Here is a 19,334-nt window from a genome sequence, read left to right on the forward strand (position 1 = left end):
TCAAACAGCTGCCGGGGGCTGGCCACTGCATTTTTTTCCATTATATAATTTGTGGGAAGGGAAAACAAGACTTCTGGGCTCTTAACACAGGCGGGGATGCTCTAGCTGCTTTCACTATGATGATAGTTTTTGGAAGGAAGGGAGAGAGGGGATGTTTTGCCCTGAGCATGAATTATGTCTAAAAGGGATATATTTTTTTTTCCCCCTTTCTTTTTAATTTGGAGAAAGCGGAAGAATTTTCAGCCTCAATAAAGAGGCATTTATGTGCTGAATAGGATCTCGGTCCTCAGATTGGAAAGACTAATGGCCCTGAACACAGCAAAATTAAGTTAATTTTGTAGCTGAGTATCTGTGTGTGTGAGGAGGACCGTGCCGCAGCGTGTGCGGTACGAGGGACGTGCTACAGTGCAGGTAAGTGCAGTGCAAACCGCTGCCTTCTGCCTTGCTGAGAAGTGTCGTCTTCTTCCCCTCCCCGGGGCAGCGCCAAGCCGGGTTCCTCCCTCAGCTCCCTTCCAAACCACACTCTTCTCTTTCCAGCAGGGTCCTGGCTCCTCCGTTTATCTAAGCTGCCAGGCTAGCATTCAGCTGGCTTCTCCTTATCTGCTTAGCCTCCCCATCCCCTTTGTGCTCGAGTCCTTGTGGCGATGGCTGGAGAATAAGGCTCGGTCTCCCCTTCCCGGTCGCCTGGCTGCAGAGGCTTTCCCAGCCCTCTCCCCTCTGTCTCCCGCTGCCTCCCGGCTCTTTGTGTGAGCTCTGCTCCTGACGCTCGCCACGTGGTGGTTGCGTTTCAGAGAGCTTGTGAGGCCTTGCGCCTGCAAACTTCTGTCCTCTTTGTTAAACGAGGTGGGGAAAGGGATTGTGCTTTAGACGTGGGTAGGTCGTAACCGGTTTGCTTTTCCCTGGAGCGTCTAAGTGGAGCAGAAAGCTGCATGCTTTTCTGCAGGGTGCCCCAAGCACTATGGGCCTCTTCTCCCTGTTCACCTTCGTGCTTGTGTCCCGATTGATTTCTTTGTAAATATGCTGTGGTATGCAAATGCCAGCACTGCAGAAGGAGCGTTTGTAATCCCAAAGCGGAGGCAGCTCAGGAAAATCCAACTTCTTTGCTGTGCCCCTCTTTTGTTCCTCTGGGCTGCTTGCTTGCTGCTTATTGCTGAAAGCCTGTCTATCCAGAGTTTGACTTGCGGTTACTTGGCACCTTTTAGGATCAGTTACATTCAGCATAAAGTAGGAGTATGGGCAGACCAGCAGGGCAGAAAGAGTGCGAGGCGGTGCTTGGTGCGGAGCAGCAATGAATTAGGTGTTTAGCCTGTCTCGTAGTTATCATACTGCTTTCTTGCTCTGAAATTATTAATGCAGATGCAAGACAAACTAGTTCTGAGACTCTTTTGAAGGTGGTTGAAGGAGAGGAACCAGATAACTTGTTTTGGATAGTCTCTTAGTAAAAGTTGAATGTTAAAAACAGAATTTTAAGGTTTGCCATGATTGTTAGCTACATTTTAAATATAGTCCTTACTGTGCCTCCGAGTTTGGCAAAAATGAGAAAAAACTGACTTGTGAAATCTGTCGGAAAAATGTGATCCAGGAGCTGCCTGCATTTCAAGGGCACGTTAAATCTGACTTTGTGTTTTTGGGTATGAATATTATCCTTACAGCACCCTGTTGAGCCAGGCCCCTTGCAGACAGAAGGTGAGGGACTGTCTGTGCCTTAGGGAGCTTGTGAGCTGATGAACACAAGTCAGCTCCAAGGAGAGCTGGAAGCAGACTGTGTTTTCAAGATCTGATTTGAAATATTACAAATGCGTTATTTATGGGCTCCTACTTGATTTCAGCATTTCGGAGAGTGGGATGATGAGGAAGGATGACCCACAGTTGGGGCTCTAACATGGGGCCCGGGAAACCTGGCTCTACTCCTGCCAGCCTGGCACTCAGCGCTTTGCATGTGTGTGTGTTGATAAAAGCTCTCATCTGCTGGTAGGGGTGCTGTGAGGATAAGGACCTGGAAGACTGTCATGGATGGGGGTGAGAGGAGGATATGCAGCCGTCACAGACGTTGAGAAGTCGGATTTGTGTGGGTTAAACTGGGCATGCTCGCAGCCTGTTGATTGCAGTTGCACACCACATCGGTGCATGACTCAGTGCTGGGTGGGATTTGATATATAAGCTTCTCGTACGCTCACGTTGGCCTGAGGACAGGTGTCTGCTTCTGGAGATGGCTGCACCAGGAGAGGAAGCTGGGCCCTCTTTTCAGAGGTTGCTATCTCTGTCGCTCTGCTAGCTGGGCTGCTCGTGTAACCTCTACAAAACTAGCTTTGGGTAGAAGTGTCTGTGTTAGTTTAGGTGACTTCAGCACAGAGCTCAGGACTCCCCTGAGTGTGCTTGTGGGGCCCAGTTCTGCTGCTCTTGGAGGACACCAGCTCCAACAGGGAGGTGGTGATACTATCTGTGGTGATACCTTCCTGGATGTCCAGCCTCTCCACAGCACGCAGCTGGGTTTGGAAGATGTGTGTCTGCTGCTGTAGCATGATGGGCTTGTTTGCTTACAGCCTTGAAAAGTGTTGGTGTTTGACCCAGGTTTAAAAGAATAATAATAATGTGAGATATCTTTACTGTCTCTGAGAGCTGACTGTGCGTAGCTGTTGCTGATTGATTCATTCTGCTGTGTAAAATGATTTGTTACTGCCAAGAGTACAGTACAGTGGAATTTCTCTCTCATTTGACCTTTTGAGTGGACTCTTGTCTGGATGGAGACACCAGTGTGTCCTATCTGCATGCCCTTCACAGTACTGTATCATCACGCAGTAACACAGTCATCCACAAGCCTTAGCTATCCTCAACTGCTTGTGAACTGTTTTTCTGTGAGTTTTTTTTTTTTTTTTTCCTGAACTCCCGAGATACAGGGTGAGGAGGAGGAAAAGTGCCCACACCCCATACTCATTGGAGACCAGGTTCTGGTTAGTCAGATCTGTTTCTGACTATCTCTTGGCGAGGGTTTTTGAAGTGTGGTGGAAAAAATAAGCCAGTTACTTTGTTAACCAAAAATCTACATTTTTATATTGCTGGTGCTTTCTAGGCACTCATTACTTCCACTAATCAGTGTAAGCTATCTCAAAAGGATGCTGTCGTGTGAACTTTGGATGGGTGGGAAGGGAAGAGGTGTTGCTAAAAATATCAAAAAGTAATCCCTCATCCCTCTGCTTTGCGAACACTGGAGACACTGGCTTTTTTTTTTTTTTGCTGCTTCTTTCTCCTTGCATTGTGGGCAATAGAAACAGGCCAGCTGGTCCTTAGTGTGTGGGAAAGATGAGTAAAACGCTGCTTGTTTGGGTTGCCAGTGCTTGTGCAGGCCTATGAAGGCCAAGTTTGAAGCTTTGCAGGGGAAACCAGGTCTGCTCTATGAGTAAGGAGGTTCAGGGCTTTCTAAAGCCGGGGTGGTGGGAGTGGCTCTGTTGAGCAGGGGCACAAGCACTGGTCTCTTGCCCCCATTTTCTGTTCCTTTCCTCATTCCCCAAACGGTGTCGGGGAGTGGGAAAGGGTGGCTGGAGACGGGGAGTGGGGAGTACTTGGGTTGATGGTCTAAACAGCATTGCTGTTAAATGGGAAAGGGAATGGGGAGAGCCGCAAGGTCTGAGAAACCCTCTGTTGACTTCTTGCTCCTTGGGTCACGTCTCCTGGGGGAAGAAGCCTTGGGAAGCAAGAGGTTTCACAGAGCTGGGGTTTGGAGGGGAGCCACTGTGCACTTCTCACTCTCCGAATAAAGCAATGCTTGTGTATTCTCCATTTCAAATTATGTATCTTGTTATTTTTGTTTCTTGCTTTTTATTTTTTGCTACTAATGGCTAGATTGTCCTTTTGTCAGTGTGTAAAAGACAGTATGTGAACAGGAGGAGGGAGCTGCAGGGGGAGCGTGGATATTTGCTGAATGGGGGAATGGGCAACCTGTTCAATCTTGTGACAGCATGGCTATAAAAATGACAGGTGACACTTGTTGTTATGTGCTAATATTCGGGGAGGGGTATAAGGTAGGGTGGAACAGCCCTTAACTCTATGTGTACGGTAGTGGTCTCTAAATTAGCTGTTGCCTTTCCAGATAAAGATCTTGGGAGTCATAGTGTTTTTTTCATCAACTCAATGGTAATAGTGAAAAGGCAAGAGTATTGTTAAAAGCTGTTATGAAAGCATATGAGAACAAAACAGAACCTCATTATGGCAGGTTTTATAAATCCTGTGGTGTACCTTCTTCTCGAACACTGTGTACCGTTCTGGTTGTGTCCCGTTTCCATCCCTCCCCCATGCATACATGCTTCTCAGAGCTGTAAGATAACTAGATGAAGTACAGGAATTGTTCTTCCCTGTCTCTGTACGAGGGAGAAGCAGAAAAGCCCAGACTGTCTAGCTTGGAAAACAGATGACCGAGAGGAGCGTGGTAGAGGGTCTGTAAAACAGCAAGAGACACAGAGGAGGTGAACAGGGCGCAGTTATTCTCTGCTTCTCATAAGGCAGGAAATGGGGCCACCAAATGAAATGACTGGGTAGCAGCTCCAGAGCCGAGAAGGGAGTGTGTGCACGGGCTTTCTTTGTTCTCCTTCAGACAACAAACATATAATTAAATTGAAGCACTCTGCCACAGGATGTTGTAGATGCCAAAATTACAAATGGGTTCAAAAAGGATTAGACTAGTTGATGGACTTTCTCCCCCTCCCCTCCTCCCATGAAGAGCCATTAAATCCAATGATGCAGATACAGTGCCAGACTCGGGAAATCTCTCTGCTGGTCCTGGTCTCGTTATTCCTAAGTGCTGCCTGTGAAAAATGGGCAGGACTGGGCCCAAACAGCTCTTCCTGCTGGGGATAAGGGAACACAACAGAGGGGTGTGAAGAGCTGAGGGCTTAGTAAAGAAATGGGAGACCGTATGAATGTGGAGCTGTGCGTGTAGGAGTTGCTGATTGTCAAGGAACAGGGGAAGCAGCGGAATCAAGATCTATCTATGGTGGAAAGAGAGGAAGATGTGTTTGCCTTATTTGCTTCCTCATCACTAGACTGTTTGGCTTCAAATAGATTTGGCAGTGCCCAGATATTTGTCGGCAGCACGAGGCCTGGCACTTGAGGGAACCATGCTATGTTATTGTTGTTCCTTTTTTGTATATTAAATTCTATACGTGGATCTTACTTGCATACATGTAGGCGTGCCTGAGTGACTTTTTGGTCACCTAAACGAAAGCAGAAGGGAAATAGCGTGGAGGGAAGGAAGGAAATATCTTCTTATTGGGGCAGCATTCAGGGAGGTTGAACAGAAACTAACAGTAGCTGGCTTGTTGTAGCTTGGCTCAGCTTGTAGCTTGGCTCTCAGAACTAATTGCGTGCATGCATTTACCTATTTTTAACAAAGTTTAAAATGGTTCACTGCGTGGCTCTGGAGGTCCTGCATTGATGTTTTTTTTTTGTAGAGTTGTGAGTGTGCAGTGGTTCCCAGGGTTGGTGGCAGCATGTGGGGCCCAGCGTGGCAGCCATGGGTTGTGGGGTGGTAGCCACAGGGTGTGTGGGGCCCACCAGGCCCCACGTGTGGTGGTTGCTGTTGTTGCTACTGACTGGCAGGGCAGCACAGGTCCAGTCCCATCCCAGTCCTGCTGGTGGAGCTTTGGAGCTGCCGCGGCTCAGACGCGCAGGCTGGGGAGGCCAGGGATGCTCTCAGTGAGGTTGAGGGGAGAGAAGTGTCCTTGGGAGGGCAGGTGAACCTCGTAGGTCTGACCCCATGCGTGCGCTGCTGGATTTTGCTTTGTTCTGGTTGCCTCCTTTTTGGTTGTTCTAGCCTTCCTCCTTTTTAAAAAAAGCAGATGGTGCAAATTTTTTTACATTCTTAAAAAGGCTTGCGAGAGGTCTATGGTAAAATCTTAATCAAATGTGCATTTTCTCCTCTTAATTTTATATTTAATTCTCTCTTTAAGCAAACTCCAACCCTTTCACGTTTCAGTACAAAATCCCAGCCTGGTCTAGACAAAACCCCGTTGTGATTAGCAGAGGTGTGCTTCTCAATACTGAGCGTGTGTGGGGGAAACATTCATGCTTCTGATGTTATGTTAATGTATTTCCTGCTCCTGTAGGGGTTGCGGGGCTTGTGTATGCAGAACTTTCTGCAGAGCTCGAATTGGAATTGCACGCATGCAGAAAAAATAATTTTACACACTTAGAGTGTATATTGAAAGGCTGTTTGCTTGTATAGTTATTCAGACCTCATCTATGGCTGCACATTGGTGCCACCTGCTTGCAGGAAAGAATGAGTGAACTCCTATTATTCAGGGGGAGAAAAAAAAAATCAAGGCGAGGCCTCAACATCTGTTCTGGCTTTATTGTTCGGTCTGGCCTGGGCTGTGGGCAAAATGTAGGCCACGGCTTTTGCTTTACTGCTAGCTCTTAAACTGGAAAGGCATCTTGGATGAGATTAGTTCTTAAAAAGTTTAAAATAAAATTAAAAAAAAATACAAAGATGTGAAGTTCAAACTTAGTATGGGTTGATTACCTTGAAGAACAGGAAACTGTATTGCTATCCATGCTTTTTCTCCTTTTCTCTTCCAGTTCTTCTAATGGTAATAATTTTTATCACTGCAAAGTGACCTTTGTAATCATTGCTGGATGATTAATCTTTAACAGGGTAATTTTTAAAGCAATATTTTTCACACTGTTGTAACGTGTGATACTGTGGGTTTTTGTAGCACAGCACCTACAGTTATTCTGAGGCAATAAGGCCCTTCAGCCTGCGTTTCCAGTGCTGCTGCTCTGTATAGAAACCCAAATAGTTGCCTTTGTTTCCCTAGGCAGATACAAAAATGCCCTCAGAACTTTATTTGCATATAGATTATAGTGCCAGCCGGGTGTAGTCATGTATAGGAAGACCTAACCGCTGCTTAATTTATAAGTTTTTAATTAAAAAACGTTCCTCAACTTGCAGGATTCCAGTCTAAAATGTTCTGCTGCATTTAATACTGCTATAGTGTGTATAAAGATGGTATTTCTATGAGGTACCAGCTACTCTAGGCAGTCCTCAGAAAACACGAACGAAAGGGGATCACAAGCATTATCTGCTGACTCGGGGAGAAGTCACATGCAGAAGGAAGTGGAGATGGGCAGCAGAGTTCTTCAAGCGTCTTTGAGCTGCTGCTTGAGACACCAGTGCCAGCAGTGGGGAAGGAAGGTGGAAAAAGCTTTTCTTCTGACTCTCAATTTTGTTTGTATTCTCTTGTGCCACATAGGTATTTTGTTGTTGTATTGCAGCTGTGCATTTACAATTACACTGTGAGCCTGAGTAATATCAATGAACCAGGGAGAGAGGTTTTTTAAACTATGGGATCCAGTTGCCTCCCTTGTCTTATTTTGTTTAACTGTCATCATGGGTACTGTAAACAGGGGATTTTACCGTATGCAATAAATATAAGGCCTGCATTGATAAAGAAAATACAGGGCTGGGAATGGAAGCACTTGTTTAATCTCACTTCATTAGAAGTAAATACATTTAGACTTGGTCCAAAACTGCTTTAAGCAGCATTCAACAGCTAAGTTATTATATGTCAGCTCCAGCTCTTCCCCAAACAATAAAAACTTCTATTCACCTTTGGGTATTATACAATGCATGTGTTACATATAATGCAGAGGGTTACATATTAAAAGGAAAAGATGTTTCTTAGTCTTTCTTTTTAAACCTGCAATATGTGAATTAAAAATGCGTTAGTACCAGTTATAGGGGGATCAGTAAGTGCTGTTAGTGATGCAATAGCTTTTGTAGGTGGGAGTCTTGCCATCCTGTACCTTGAGGATTTCAGTTGTTATTGTGTAAACTTTAATAATTTCATGAAATATGTTGTTTAGATCTGGAAATCTTTTATTACCTGTTGCCTTGCAAAAGATCAGTACCTGAAGAATTCCCTGTACTTCTATGGCAAGTGGCTTTTAAACTTTGATTTGCCCATGTCTGCCTTCCAGAGAAGGTACAGAAGTGTGTGTCTGTATCGAGCACCCGTCAGTGGACTTGCTTTTCTGAGTTACCTTTTGCCGTTTCTAAATAACAGAAGAACTGACTAACAGCAGATTCCCACTCTTCATGGTGTGTGTTGCAGTGTTCTCGCATAGTCATGTATTATAACGTGCATTTTGCTTTGAAACTCAGAGGGCATCAATGGCTCTGAAATGTCTTGTGCAAACAGCAACAGCGAAAACTCTTGTTGAAGATTCCTGAAAGGGTTATGGAGAAGTAAGAATGCTGGAGGCCTCCTGGCAGAGCTTCACCTCCACTTGGGCAGGATGGAGCTGGGAGCAAAGTGTGTCTTGGCATCTGCAGGAGACGAGGATCATCTCTCCGAGGGGTCAGTACAGGTGCCAAAAGGAAAGCGCAAGGCGCTCTTGAACGGCTCACAGCCCCGGCTGGAACATGCAGCACCCTTGGGGAGAGCTGCGAGATGGAGCAGCTCCCTCAAGTGCAGGAACTCAAGTGGGAGCTGGCACCGCTGCCTTGCACAGAAGCAAAATAATAGGCGACAGAGTGATTGGTGGCTCTTTTGAGAGACCTCAGCTCCCACTGAGTTTATTCTGGCATGTTTCATCTTTAACTTGGAAAAGAAAAATAAAATGGGATGTGTCAGGCTGGAGCTGCGCAGCGCTGGGCTCCTGCTCACTGATGGGCTCTGTTGTCTTCCTGCCTGCTCTTCATGTACACTGTTATTCCACCAGTGGTCCCTAAGAGAGCCTAAACTGGTGTTGGGGTGGAGGGAGGTGTCCTGCCTGTCCCTGCTTCCTCCTTTGCTTTCTTAAGGATATTCGGTAGGAAACTAGGAATTGGTATGAGTTAAAGCTGAATGCGTTTTTGTTGGTTGGTTTTTTTTTTTTTAAACTCAGGTAGATTTCCTGCTTTGATTCGACATGTTGGTGCTGGTGGAAGGGGAAACAGCCTCCCTCCCTCTCTCTTCTGCAGTGGTGCTGCTGCACTGTCGCATTTGGGTGAAGGCAGAGAGGCCCCTGTCCACGTGGGTCTGCCGTTCCCTGTGCACCCACTCGGCTGTTTGTCTCCTCTTGCAGCCAGCTGATTTGATTTAATAACTGGGGAAAATGCTGTTTGCTTTCTATTTTGCCAGGTTACTCTTAGTGAATGTGCTTGGCTTGGAGGGATAAATGCCAGAGTCAACACAGGATGGGGGGGAGAGGCAGGGAGCACGAGTCAGGAGAGCAAAGCAATGCTGGCTGAGCAGGACCTCCTCTCGCTTCAGAAGTGGTGAGGTGTTGGATGGATTCAAGCTGTGAAGTGCAAGCTTCACCCTTTGGCCTTTTGACACAGCTCTTCAGAGGCTCTTAGTTCATCTCTCCAAAAAGGAGATTCAGATGGGATGAAGGGAGTGGTATTCCGGCCAGGCACAGCTTTCCTTCTGTACTGATGCCAGCTGCTCCATGGCTAACTTGAAATTGGGGAGAGGTCAGAAGGATGAGGAAGGTACTTTCTGACCTGTAGCGGGGACATCATGTGTGCAGTGTGGTGGCCTTTGGTAGTTTCTGTTTGGAGATGTGTATGCTTCCCTTTCCCTGCTGGGTGTCCTGACTTCACAGCACCCTGGTAGAGGTGGGGAGAGAAGCACACTTGCTGCTTTCAGCCCCGCTTTGTTGTCAGTTTGCAGTAACTCTGCTGAGCGTGGTGTCTGAGGAGCCTGCAGGGCACACGCGCATGCCTTGGCTCTCTTGCAGTGTTCTGGAGAGAGCCTGAACAAAGATCTGTGGTTTCATGTCAACACAAATGTATTCATGATGACAAACTCTGCAGCACGTTCAACACTGAGCTTATTCATACAGTCCTGATTCCAACACCGGTACAACTTTGGTTTGCTTAAGAGAAAATATGAAGTTACAGTATCTGCAGAAGCACTCCACGAATGCTTGGGGATACATGCATATTTCTGGGTGTAGGGAGGGGGTCCAGCCCAGGGTTTAAGGTAATAGACACATCAGAGCACTCTAAGGGTATTTAGGGCTTGGTGTCCTTTAAGTTCCTTGCAAGTTCCACCTTTCTCCTCTGTTTCTGCAGAGGGTCCTGTCAGGGTTAACCCTTTGCTCTCTGACTTGGAGTAGATGCAGCAGAGGAGTGTGACTCTGGGAGGAAGGGAGTGGGTTTTAAAGAGTTTGGGGTTTCTTGCTGTTGGGTTGTTTTGTTTTGGGTTGTTTTTTTTTTAATTGACAAGAAAATCTCTTTGCTCTCACTTTTTTTTTTTTCCTTCTCCTGTATGAGCTGGCATCAGTTGGGTTTGGTGTCTAAAGTGGATTTTACCCTTGAGGCTTTAAACTCTATGAGTGGTAGTGGGAGAGCGGGACTGATATCTTTCTGTATGCAAGTGAAAATTGCACAGACAAATGCTTGGGAGTGAGGCTGTTCCATGTAGTAACCTTCACAGCAGGGGAACGACTGGCTTTAAAGGCTCAAGTCAAGATTCTTTTTTTTTTTTTTTTTTTTTTTTTTTTTTTTAAATCAGCCTAATGCCTCTTGGAATCTGAACTGACTGCTGCTGCTGGTTGAAACCTCTCTCTTGTTTTTCTGTAGGGCAGTCTTGCAACAGGTTTCCAAAAGCTGGGGAAGAGCCGTAGCTGCTGCAGGTTGGGGTTTCGTGTCCTTGCAATCCCCTGCTCTTGCCTGTGGCCAGCTGGTGCCTTAGCACAGGCAGCCCAGGAGCCCCTGCGGATGGACAGCCTCAGCCTAAGGGCAGAAGCGATAGGAACTCCAACAGCGGTGGTGTCTCTGCTATGCAAATCAATATATTCCTACACACCATGTGGTCCGCTGCATGCTGGTGTTGAGATGTGCCCTCATAGCTCCAGGGGTGGGGAAAAAAAAAGCCCCTCCAATTTCTTCTTAGGATACTGTTGGCATATGGATATTCTGCCCTGCCTCATCTCCTCACTTGTACCAGTTGAACTGTTCGGGCTTGTGCAGTAAACTAGGTCTGTGAATGGGACAAACTTTAAAAGTAACCTTTTTCTTTACGGAATGAGTTTTAACTTGGATCAGTTCCCTCCTGTGTTTCAGTGTATGGTTCATGGGGTGGGGGTATGTTTGGGGGATGAGGGAAGACAGAGGGATGGGAAGCGCTGTGGAAAAAATGCCTGGGGCTGTACATCTGTGCTTGGGGAAAGGCAATGGGACCTTGCATCCCCTGTGAATTCTGGCACTGGAACAAAGTATAGGGGGTGCTGCTTGCAGTAGAGGGTGTTCCTCTTGGGGTTGGAGGAAGCATCCGTGATTCTTCCCAGACTTGGGACAAAAGGGAGAGTCAGCAGTAGGAAAGTGATTACAAAGTGTTTGCTCCCACAACAGCTGTGATAAGGAGCTAATGGCTATGGCAGAGACTTTACAAATACCTGGTGGGTAGCCTAGATGAAAGTGCAGGATTAACTGAAATGTCAGATGATCTCATCTGCCAATATACAGCTTCTCTAAACACAAGTTGCACTGGTTTAACTGCAGTTGCTTAAACAAGCAAACCCCATTGATCCTAAATTGATCTATTCCCCTAAAAAAGAGTAACCCTTGCCCTCCTTATGTGGCTATTTTTATATGAAATATAGAATGGATTAAATTAAGTTAGCTTCTGAGCTTTGTCACTGAAGTGTAGAGTGTTTGAGTTCACCACGCTATCTTTTGTCCACAAGCAGCCCCCTCTTCCCCTCATGTGGCTCTTGCTCTGAAATACTCATTTCAACGTGCTTCCAAATTCCGGGCAAGCTCTTAAGCTCTTCTTTGCTACATCATGTAGCAGGAGTTCTTGTGCTGTGTGTGTTTATGATGGGATCAACACTGGATTCAGAAGAATGCCTGTCGTGTCTGCCTGGTGTGCAGGGGACAGTAAATGTGGGGCCTGTGGGCTTGAGAAGGGGTGATGGGGAGGATGTGGTGCTGGAGCTGGGTGGTGGGCAAAGTCACTTGTGATATTAGGGAGGGAGTTTTGGCCTCTGTGGAGGTTTGAGGAACAAACACACGCACCCACCTGCCTGCCCTTCTATGTGTGTTGGCCTTAGTTGCTTCTGTCCTTTGCAGAGAAGCATGAGTTTTAACTTAACCCTACTGCATGCCTTGCACTGGCCTCTGCCTCCGTCAAGGAACAAGTGCTGAGGATGGACAGCTGTGGCCTTGGGTGGAGAGGCAGAGCAGGAAAGATGTTGCAGGATACCGGTGGTGCTTCACACTTCTGGAGGGAGGCAGAGGGGAAGAAGCTGGGCTGGGGCAACTGGGCAGAAGGAGTTCCTGAAGATTGCATGAAGCCCGGCATCTACAGGGGGGTTCTGGCTCTGGGTGTGAGGCCCAAGGAGTGGTTTACCCAGTCTCATAGGGAGGGAATGTAGGGCTGGAAGGAGGTAGCTCCTACCTCAAGGCACTCCCTTTGCAAAGGGAGGTCCTGGGTACCTTTAGTGGGGGGAGCTGTGATGGAAGATGAGGAACACATTTCACCAACCCTGCTTGGGTGCCATGAGGTCCCACAGTACCTTGCGGCGCTGGTTGTCACCTCCCAGGGCTTGCTGCAGTTCACAGCCAGGAAGGCTGTGGCACTCCCTCCACAATGCCCCAGAGCGTAACTTGGGGTTTTAACTGTGGGAGGTGAAACTTCACCCACCTTAACTGTGGGTGAGCTGACCTAGCGATGCTCTGCTCCTGAAAGGGGCAGCCAGGCTGGGACATTCACCTGATGTGTCAGGGAAGAGTTTCAACCTGCTAAACTAAGAGAAAACTTTTCCCTTTTCCTGAGTTAGGTGGGTTTTGCCAGTTCAGCAAGTGAGACTATGGTAAAGCCAGGTTGGAAATTTGCCGCGAGTTAAGCCTTACTGGCAGAATTTGGGTATCTGCCTCCTGAACTGCAGTGGGTTACTGGGGATGTCTTGGGATTTGCGTGAAAAGTGTTTCACTTCCTGGAAACCTGACTGATGATTTCTGTCTTTCAGTATTTTTGAGATGAGAACGTGCTTTTCAGGGTAATGCAAAGTGAGGAGACTTTCTGCTAGACTTTAGTAGGACAGACCATCCTGGACAGGGAGAGTGAGGAGCAAAAACTGATAAATAGGAGGCTTAAGGTTGCCTCTTTCTTTACATTCCTGATCTAGACTTGAAATGAGGAAGAAACTAAAACTTAATCCCCAAAGTTTCAAGACTTTTTTTTTATTTGTGAAGTTGTAATTTTAAATTCAGTATCATGATTTTAAATTCAGACACCCTTCGTGTTCTTTGTATAGACCTGGTCTCCACACCCTATCTCTTGCCACCAGAGGCTGTTGTTGTCTCTTCTTACTCCTGTTTTTCTGCGTAATGTAGAAAGTAATGAATGTGCACAGTGCACAAAATATCTTTTATGTTAACCTTATTATATTAACCTTATTAATAACCTTAGTACATTAACCTTATTTAAAACAAACAAAAAAAACCCCCAAGAAACCAAAACCCCAAAACTGTGTGAAAGATAATGATAGCATTTGTCATGAAAAAACATTTAGCTCCATGTAAATGTGTTGCTGGCAACTGGTTATTTTTAATACACGCTATTTGTGGTTTAAATTTAGTGCTAAAATATTTTTGTCATCTAAACCCTAACTGTTCTTAGCTGAGCAGATTTCAGGTTAAAAACAGTAGCCAAACCATGACTGTTCATAGCATTGTAATTACTAAACTTTCCGATGTGTTCAGATGAGCAGGAGCTGGGTGCTGGCAGGTCTCTTTCTGCTGCAGTGGAGACGTGTGAGCAGATAATGTTCTGATTTCATACCCTGTGCCATGAGGCAGCATCCTGGCATTGCATCTTTCGTGTTACTAGATCTTTTCTGACCTGTTTGTTTAATGCCTCATGAAGTGGTGGTTACGTGTTCTAATTGCACAGCGTAGAGAAAATAGTATTGTGTTGAAATATTGCATAAAATTTCAATGTTATGTGACATTTTGTAGTGGAAGTAGTACTGTAGGCAGTCGTTCATAACAAGACCTGCAAGTTTCTCTTGGCCGGGGTGGGTAGTTGAGCTGGCTGTGTGCATGCTGACTCAATGGAGCAAGCGTCTTTCTCTTCTCGTCGTCCTCCTCTTTTGACTGCTTGTGACCTAACAACAGCAGATTTACAAGAACTCACTGTTGAAATGAACCTTAGCTTGAGGTTGCTCTTTCAAACTACATGCACCAATGGTTCTTCACTTGAGACTTTCAGAGGTCTCATGCTAGCCGGCTGTTAAGTTGGTTAGCTTGCAAACCCACTTGCTTTCTCAGCGTGGGTGTGAATGCACAAGAATTTCTCTGGAGCGGTTGAGCAGAGCACCTGATTCTGACCTGGGGGACGGAGGCACAGAAGGGCTCTGGGGCAGGGGAGGAGGCGCTCAGAGGTGAAATCCAGGAGGTTCATCAGTGTGTCTACCCCAAAGTGTTAATCCAGCTGCACAGTATGGTCTCATGATGTCAAGGGCTTGGATCCTGCTGCCTAAGCCTAGCTCCTCCTTCTTTCATTTAACGATGGCTGGAAGAAAAATAATCAAGTATGCTGGAAGAGAAACATTAATTAACTTTTAATTTAGATCTAATGTATGCTTCTTAGTGTACTGCATGAAAGAGTGAGTGTGCGGTATCTGTCATGTTACATAGAGGGTGATGCATTGAAGAAACAAGGAAGAGCCTCAGGTCTGAGTGGGAAGATGGGGCTTTAACTCTGCGGATGGGTTTTATATCTTGATTAAAAGCTGCAGATGTGTGATAAGTCACTTTTATATCCATTTTGCATCTGAAATTACTTTCTCTGTAACTTGGTTTGTATCTGTTTTCTCTTAAGCCAAACTCGCAAGGCGAAGTCAGGAGAGAGAGAATCTCGGCATGCTGGTATGGTCACCTAACCAGAATCTGTCTGAAGCAAAATGTAAGTCTCTTCAAATACTTTTATTCCCCCCTTCCCTTACATGTATCGCTTCGAGAATGCAAAGTTGCCACTTTCAGTAGAGAGGTTATGTCTGTGACCTTTCCATTATGATTTGAAATTAATTTGAAAAAATAAAAGCCTACAAAGCAATCCCCTAGAAGAGTTTTGTTGCCCACTGGGCAGCTGATCAGAGTGTCAAATCCACGGAGGCAGGGAAAGCAGGAGGAATGTGACACACTTTCTTTCTTAGTATGAATTCTTTAAGATGCTTATCCGTGGGCCTACAGGATCTGCTTTTTTGCTGCTGGTGCTGTAGAAGGCGACAGAAATAATTGGGGAGAGCAAATTGAAAAGTATTTGAGGGGGGAATGTATGGTAATTAGTAGTACCTTTTTCCCACAAAGACACAAATAAAATCCACATCTGGAGCCTGTGGAGGTTTAAATGCCAGAACAATTGCAGTGCCTTGGAATTCCACGTGAGGGCAATTACCAGTGCTCTGTGTGTGTCTGGGAACAAGTCTCAGTGCTGCTGCCAGATGGCAGAACTAGTGTTTGAAAGGTTTGTCTAGCTACAGTTCTCCTCATGAATAAGTAGGACTCCTTGATTAAAGGGCTGCTGTTTGAATGCAGTAACTAAACCTAAGTGCTTTTGGGGGAGGGAGCTGAAAGGAGCTATTTTTGACTTTGTGCTTGTACGTTGTTTTTTTTTCTCCTTTCTGATTCTGGGACTGAGAATAAGAATCTTGCATTCCTGTTCTTCTGCAGTTGTCTGTGGTGGCACTATTAAGTTGATACCTGGTTTTCCCCTAGACCTAAGGGCTAAGATGCTCTCACGCACTTGTGAGGACGTAGTGGCATTTGCAAATTAAAGCAGCAGAGGTTGTGCACAAACTGGCTCTGTCATGAAAGGGCTGGGCTCTGCCCTGGGGCAATTTTTCCACTGAGCAAGTTGCCCCTTAAATTACAGAAGGATGATGGTACTGTGAACTGCAGATAAAAAGGGCCTTACAAGGATCACATCTGCCTTCTCTCTTACCAGTGCTGTCTCATCTGCTCCCTGCTGGCTATTGGATGCTGAACTAAAGACTGATGAGGAGAGGGATATATTTGACAATTATCTACAGCTAGAAACCTCTAAAAGGGTATAAGAGCAAGAAACTGTTGCCTCCACCAAAAGGAATGACTGTTCATGGGTTGTCTGTGACACAGGATTCCTGTAGCTGCCTCTCAAGTCTGAATCTTTTGAATCTCATCTCAGCTTTGGAACATTTAACTCCTGTCTGATAGGAAACGGGCTTCTTGGGAAGGAAGGAGAAAATGGAGGAGGAAAAGGAGTTGAAGATATGTGGAATTGAGTAAAATAATCTGTGACTGAATATTCTGTGGCAATTGGCACAAATATATGCAAGGGTATTATAGAGCATAAAAGGGATATAATATCTACTAAGAAGATGTCACAAACCTAAGATAATTAAAAATGTAGTGTTACTGATAAATAAAAACCAGGTGGCAGTTGATCGTTGCTGGTACAATAAAGTTGGGGATGACAATATGAATATAAGAGGGGAAAAAGAAATGTCTCAAAAGACTCAAAATTTTAGTAAGAGTGTAGACTCTTCAGTGATTTTTACCTTTCAAAAAAGATACAGAAAAAAGCTAATAAATATTTCATATGGTTTTTGGGGAGAGAAGTATGATGCTCTTGTGCCATATGTGACACACAAAATATCTCCCAGGCGCCTAATTGATACAGAGGGATGGAGTTGTAAAATTTGGCATCTAGTAGTAGTAAAAAAAAAAATAAAGCAGCATTGGGAGACGTGGCTGAGGGGACCTTTGGGTGGCAGGAAAACTCCATCAGCTGTGCAGGGAATGAGAGAACAGGGTAAGAGTGAGCTGGTTGGTCATTGCTTTCTCTTGCGTCAATTTGAGCTGACACTACTGAAAGGTATCAGTTATTCCTGTCTATTCCTGGCATTACTTAAAAATGAACTGTGAAAAACAAATCCTGCTGAAAGTAGCTCCTTTTGTTCTTTTTGAGACTAGAAATGGATTGATCGGTAGAAATAACTTTATAGCTCTAATGTATTCAGCCAGCTGTTAGGAATTGATTTGCCACTGTAGGGGAGTCTGATTCAGTCCCCCTTCCTTTCAAAAGATGGGAACCTCCTCCAAAACGCTGGTGTTCTGCAATGGCTGTAGAGCACTTACTAAATGTATTACAGGCAGAGTTCTCTAATCTGTTTTATGGTTTATGAAGAAAGAACATCAGGGGACAGGAGGTCTCTTCAGCTATTCCCAAGTTCACTGACAAGTCTTGGCATTGTTGATAGTGAATCCTAATTAAATGGGGTCTGTGGGGATGTGTAAGAGGACTGATGATGATCAACATTTCCATCAGTGATATAGGAATTGATACAGAATTGCTGTGGAGAGAAACTGAGGATGAGCCATAGCCTGACACGATGGTAAATAAAATGAATGCTACTGATAGTCTTGTAGAGTGCTTTGGATCTTTTCGTAACTTGAACTGATGCCAGTGCAATGGGCTCTTAATGACCCAAATGCAGAGTTATGACTCTCAGTACTGGAAGCTCTGGCCTTACCTTCTACATCAAGGGCGCATGCTTGGAAAGAAGTGGCTTGGAGAGCAATTTTGGGGACATAGTGGGCAGGTAATTTGACAAAGCTTCCTGGTGTCCTGCTTGACCCAGTGAATGATGCGGGTGTAAAGAGAGTGAGGTATCTCTGGAACAGTTCGCTGCCTCTGCACCCAGCATCATTCAGGAAAATGAACCTCAAAATAGTGGCTTTAGTGTTGAAAAACTGAGAAGAGGATGGAGATGGGAGCTACTGAAACGTTTTGGAAACTGAAGATGAAGCAAACTCCATCTGTTTAGCTTACTGAAAAGCGACTGAAAGGGGACTATTGTCAATTATTTTCTCAAAGGGAAATTTTGAGGCAGTAAGAGACATGCATAATACAAATAAATGGCTTCAAAATAAGTCCACATGGAGTGAAATGTAATGCCCGAGTAGTTTTGTTTTTTTTTTTTTTTTGGTGATTGACTATTGGAAGTTATCCAGGGACGTGATGGATTCTCTATTTCTTGATGCCTTTTTAAACCATGGATTTTTGTGACGTGCGTGTTATCCTTGGCGGGGGGAATCATTGGCAGTGTGAAATGGCAAGTGGAAGAACTGTGGTCTCCAGGAGGTTGGTGTAGCCCCTTGGGCTGTAAGTACTATGAATACTAGCTAGCACATCCATTCTTAATATTGCTGTTCAGGTTGAAGTGTGAGCAAACAAATCCTTCCACTCAGTACTGTGTTGGTACCTGTGTCTAGTTAGTTTCATTTGTACTCCAAAGCCTTTAATCCATCCTGTGCCTGTTGTGAACTCTTTAAAAGTCACAGGACTCTTCTTCCTGTAGGTGGGGCTCAAAGTGAAGACAGAAGATTGAGCAGAGCGCTAACCTGTGCTTCACTGAGTGAACTGGTGGCTCTCGTGAGCAGGACAGTTCTGTGCAATCAGTGAAACTACTGGAAGCCAGCTCCATTAACGGTGAAGCTGTGCTACAGAACGCTCTGAGCAGATCTGTGACAATGTTCAAAGCAATGCATGCTGATGGCTTTGGCAGAGGGCTGGTCAAACTGGTGGAGATTGTGGGAGGGTCCTCTCTAAACTGCTGAAATAAATCCTGGAAAGACCAGTGTGTCAGCCAAAACCTGGTGGGTATCTGCATACGTGATCCTCCAGGCTCATACAATTAGTTAAAGCTTGTTTGGGTCCCATGCACCCTGTATACTGGAGTAATGTTTTAATCACGTTGGAGAAACCTTTTGCCTGGATGTCATGAAATGATGGATATGGTAGAGGAGATTAAAACGAAGAAAAGTATGTGTTGGCACATGATTACTTTTTTTATCCTGTGCCTTGTTAACCATTAATCCTGGGTACAAATCACTTACTGCCTTGCCTGTATTAATACCAAAGTGGAATGCTGCCAGTATGTTCCATATCTACTGCCAAACTTCTGCCTTTGAGGCGTCACTTGCATAGCAGTTGCCGCCATTAGTAGTTCACAAAGTTAGCCCAAAGCTGGAAGTTTGTCCTTTCTCTTTTGAAGAAGAAAGAAAGAACTGTCATTGTGCAGTAACTGAACGTTTGGACTTAAAATAACTGTGCTCCCCTTCCAGCTCAGTTCCAAATACCCCATGTGCTGTGGCTGGTGTCGCACCTCCTACAAAGAGCTTGCTCTCAAAATGAGACTCTGAGAGGCTCTGTGAGGACTTGGTACCACAGAGGGCAACTGATCTGGCTGTGCTGGGATGCTGTCCTGGAGGGCGGGGAAGGAGACAGGGAGTGAGGAGGAGCGAGGCCTTGAGCAAGGTGACATTGAGGAGCAGGAACAGCTAGGTGGAAGACAGGCATCTG

At 45.4% G+C, this 19,334-nt stretch overlaps 1 protein-coding gene across 1 annotated transcript in view; it reads left to right on the top strand.

Moving 5' to 3' along the window:
- The window catches only part of RCOR1 (REST corepressor 1), an 88,321-nt gene that overhangs the window by 28,818 nt on the left and 40,169 nt on the right, over positions 1-19,334 (top strand). Inside the window, exon 3 of the mRNA XM_063333082.1 lies at positions 14,811-14,894. Coding sequence (XP_063189152.1) covers positions 14,811-14,894 — 84 coding nt within the window. The remainder of the gene's footprint in view (positions 1-14,810; positions 14,895-19,334) is intronic.

The sequence above is a fragment of the Chroicocephalus ridibundus genome, chromosome 4, assembly GCF_963924245.1.
Source record: "Chroicocephalus ridibundus chromosome 4, bChrRid1.1, whole genome shotgun sequence".
Lineage (NCBI taxonomy): Eukaryota > Metazoa > Chordata > Aves > Charadriiformes > Laridae > Chroicocephalus > Chroicocephalus ridibundus.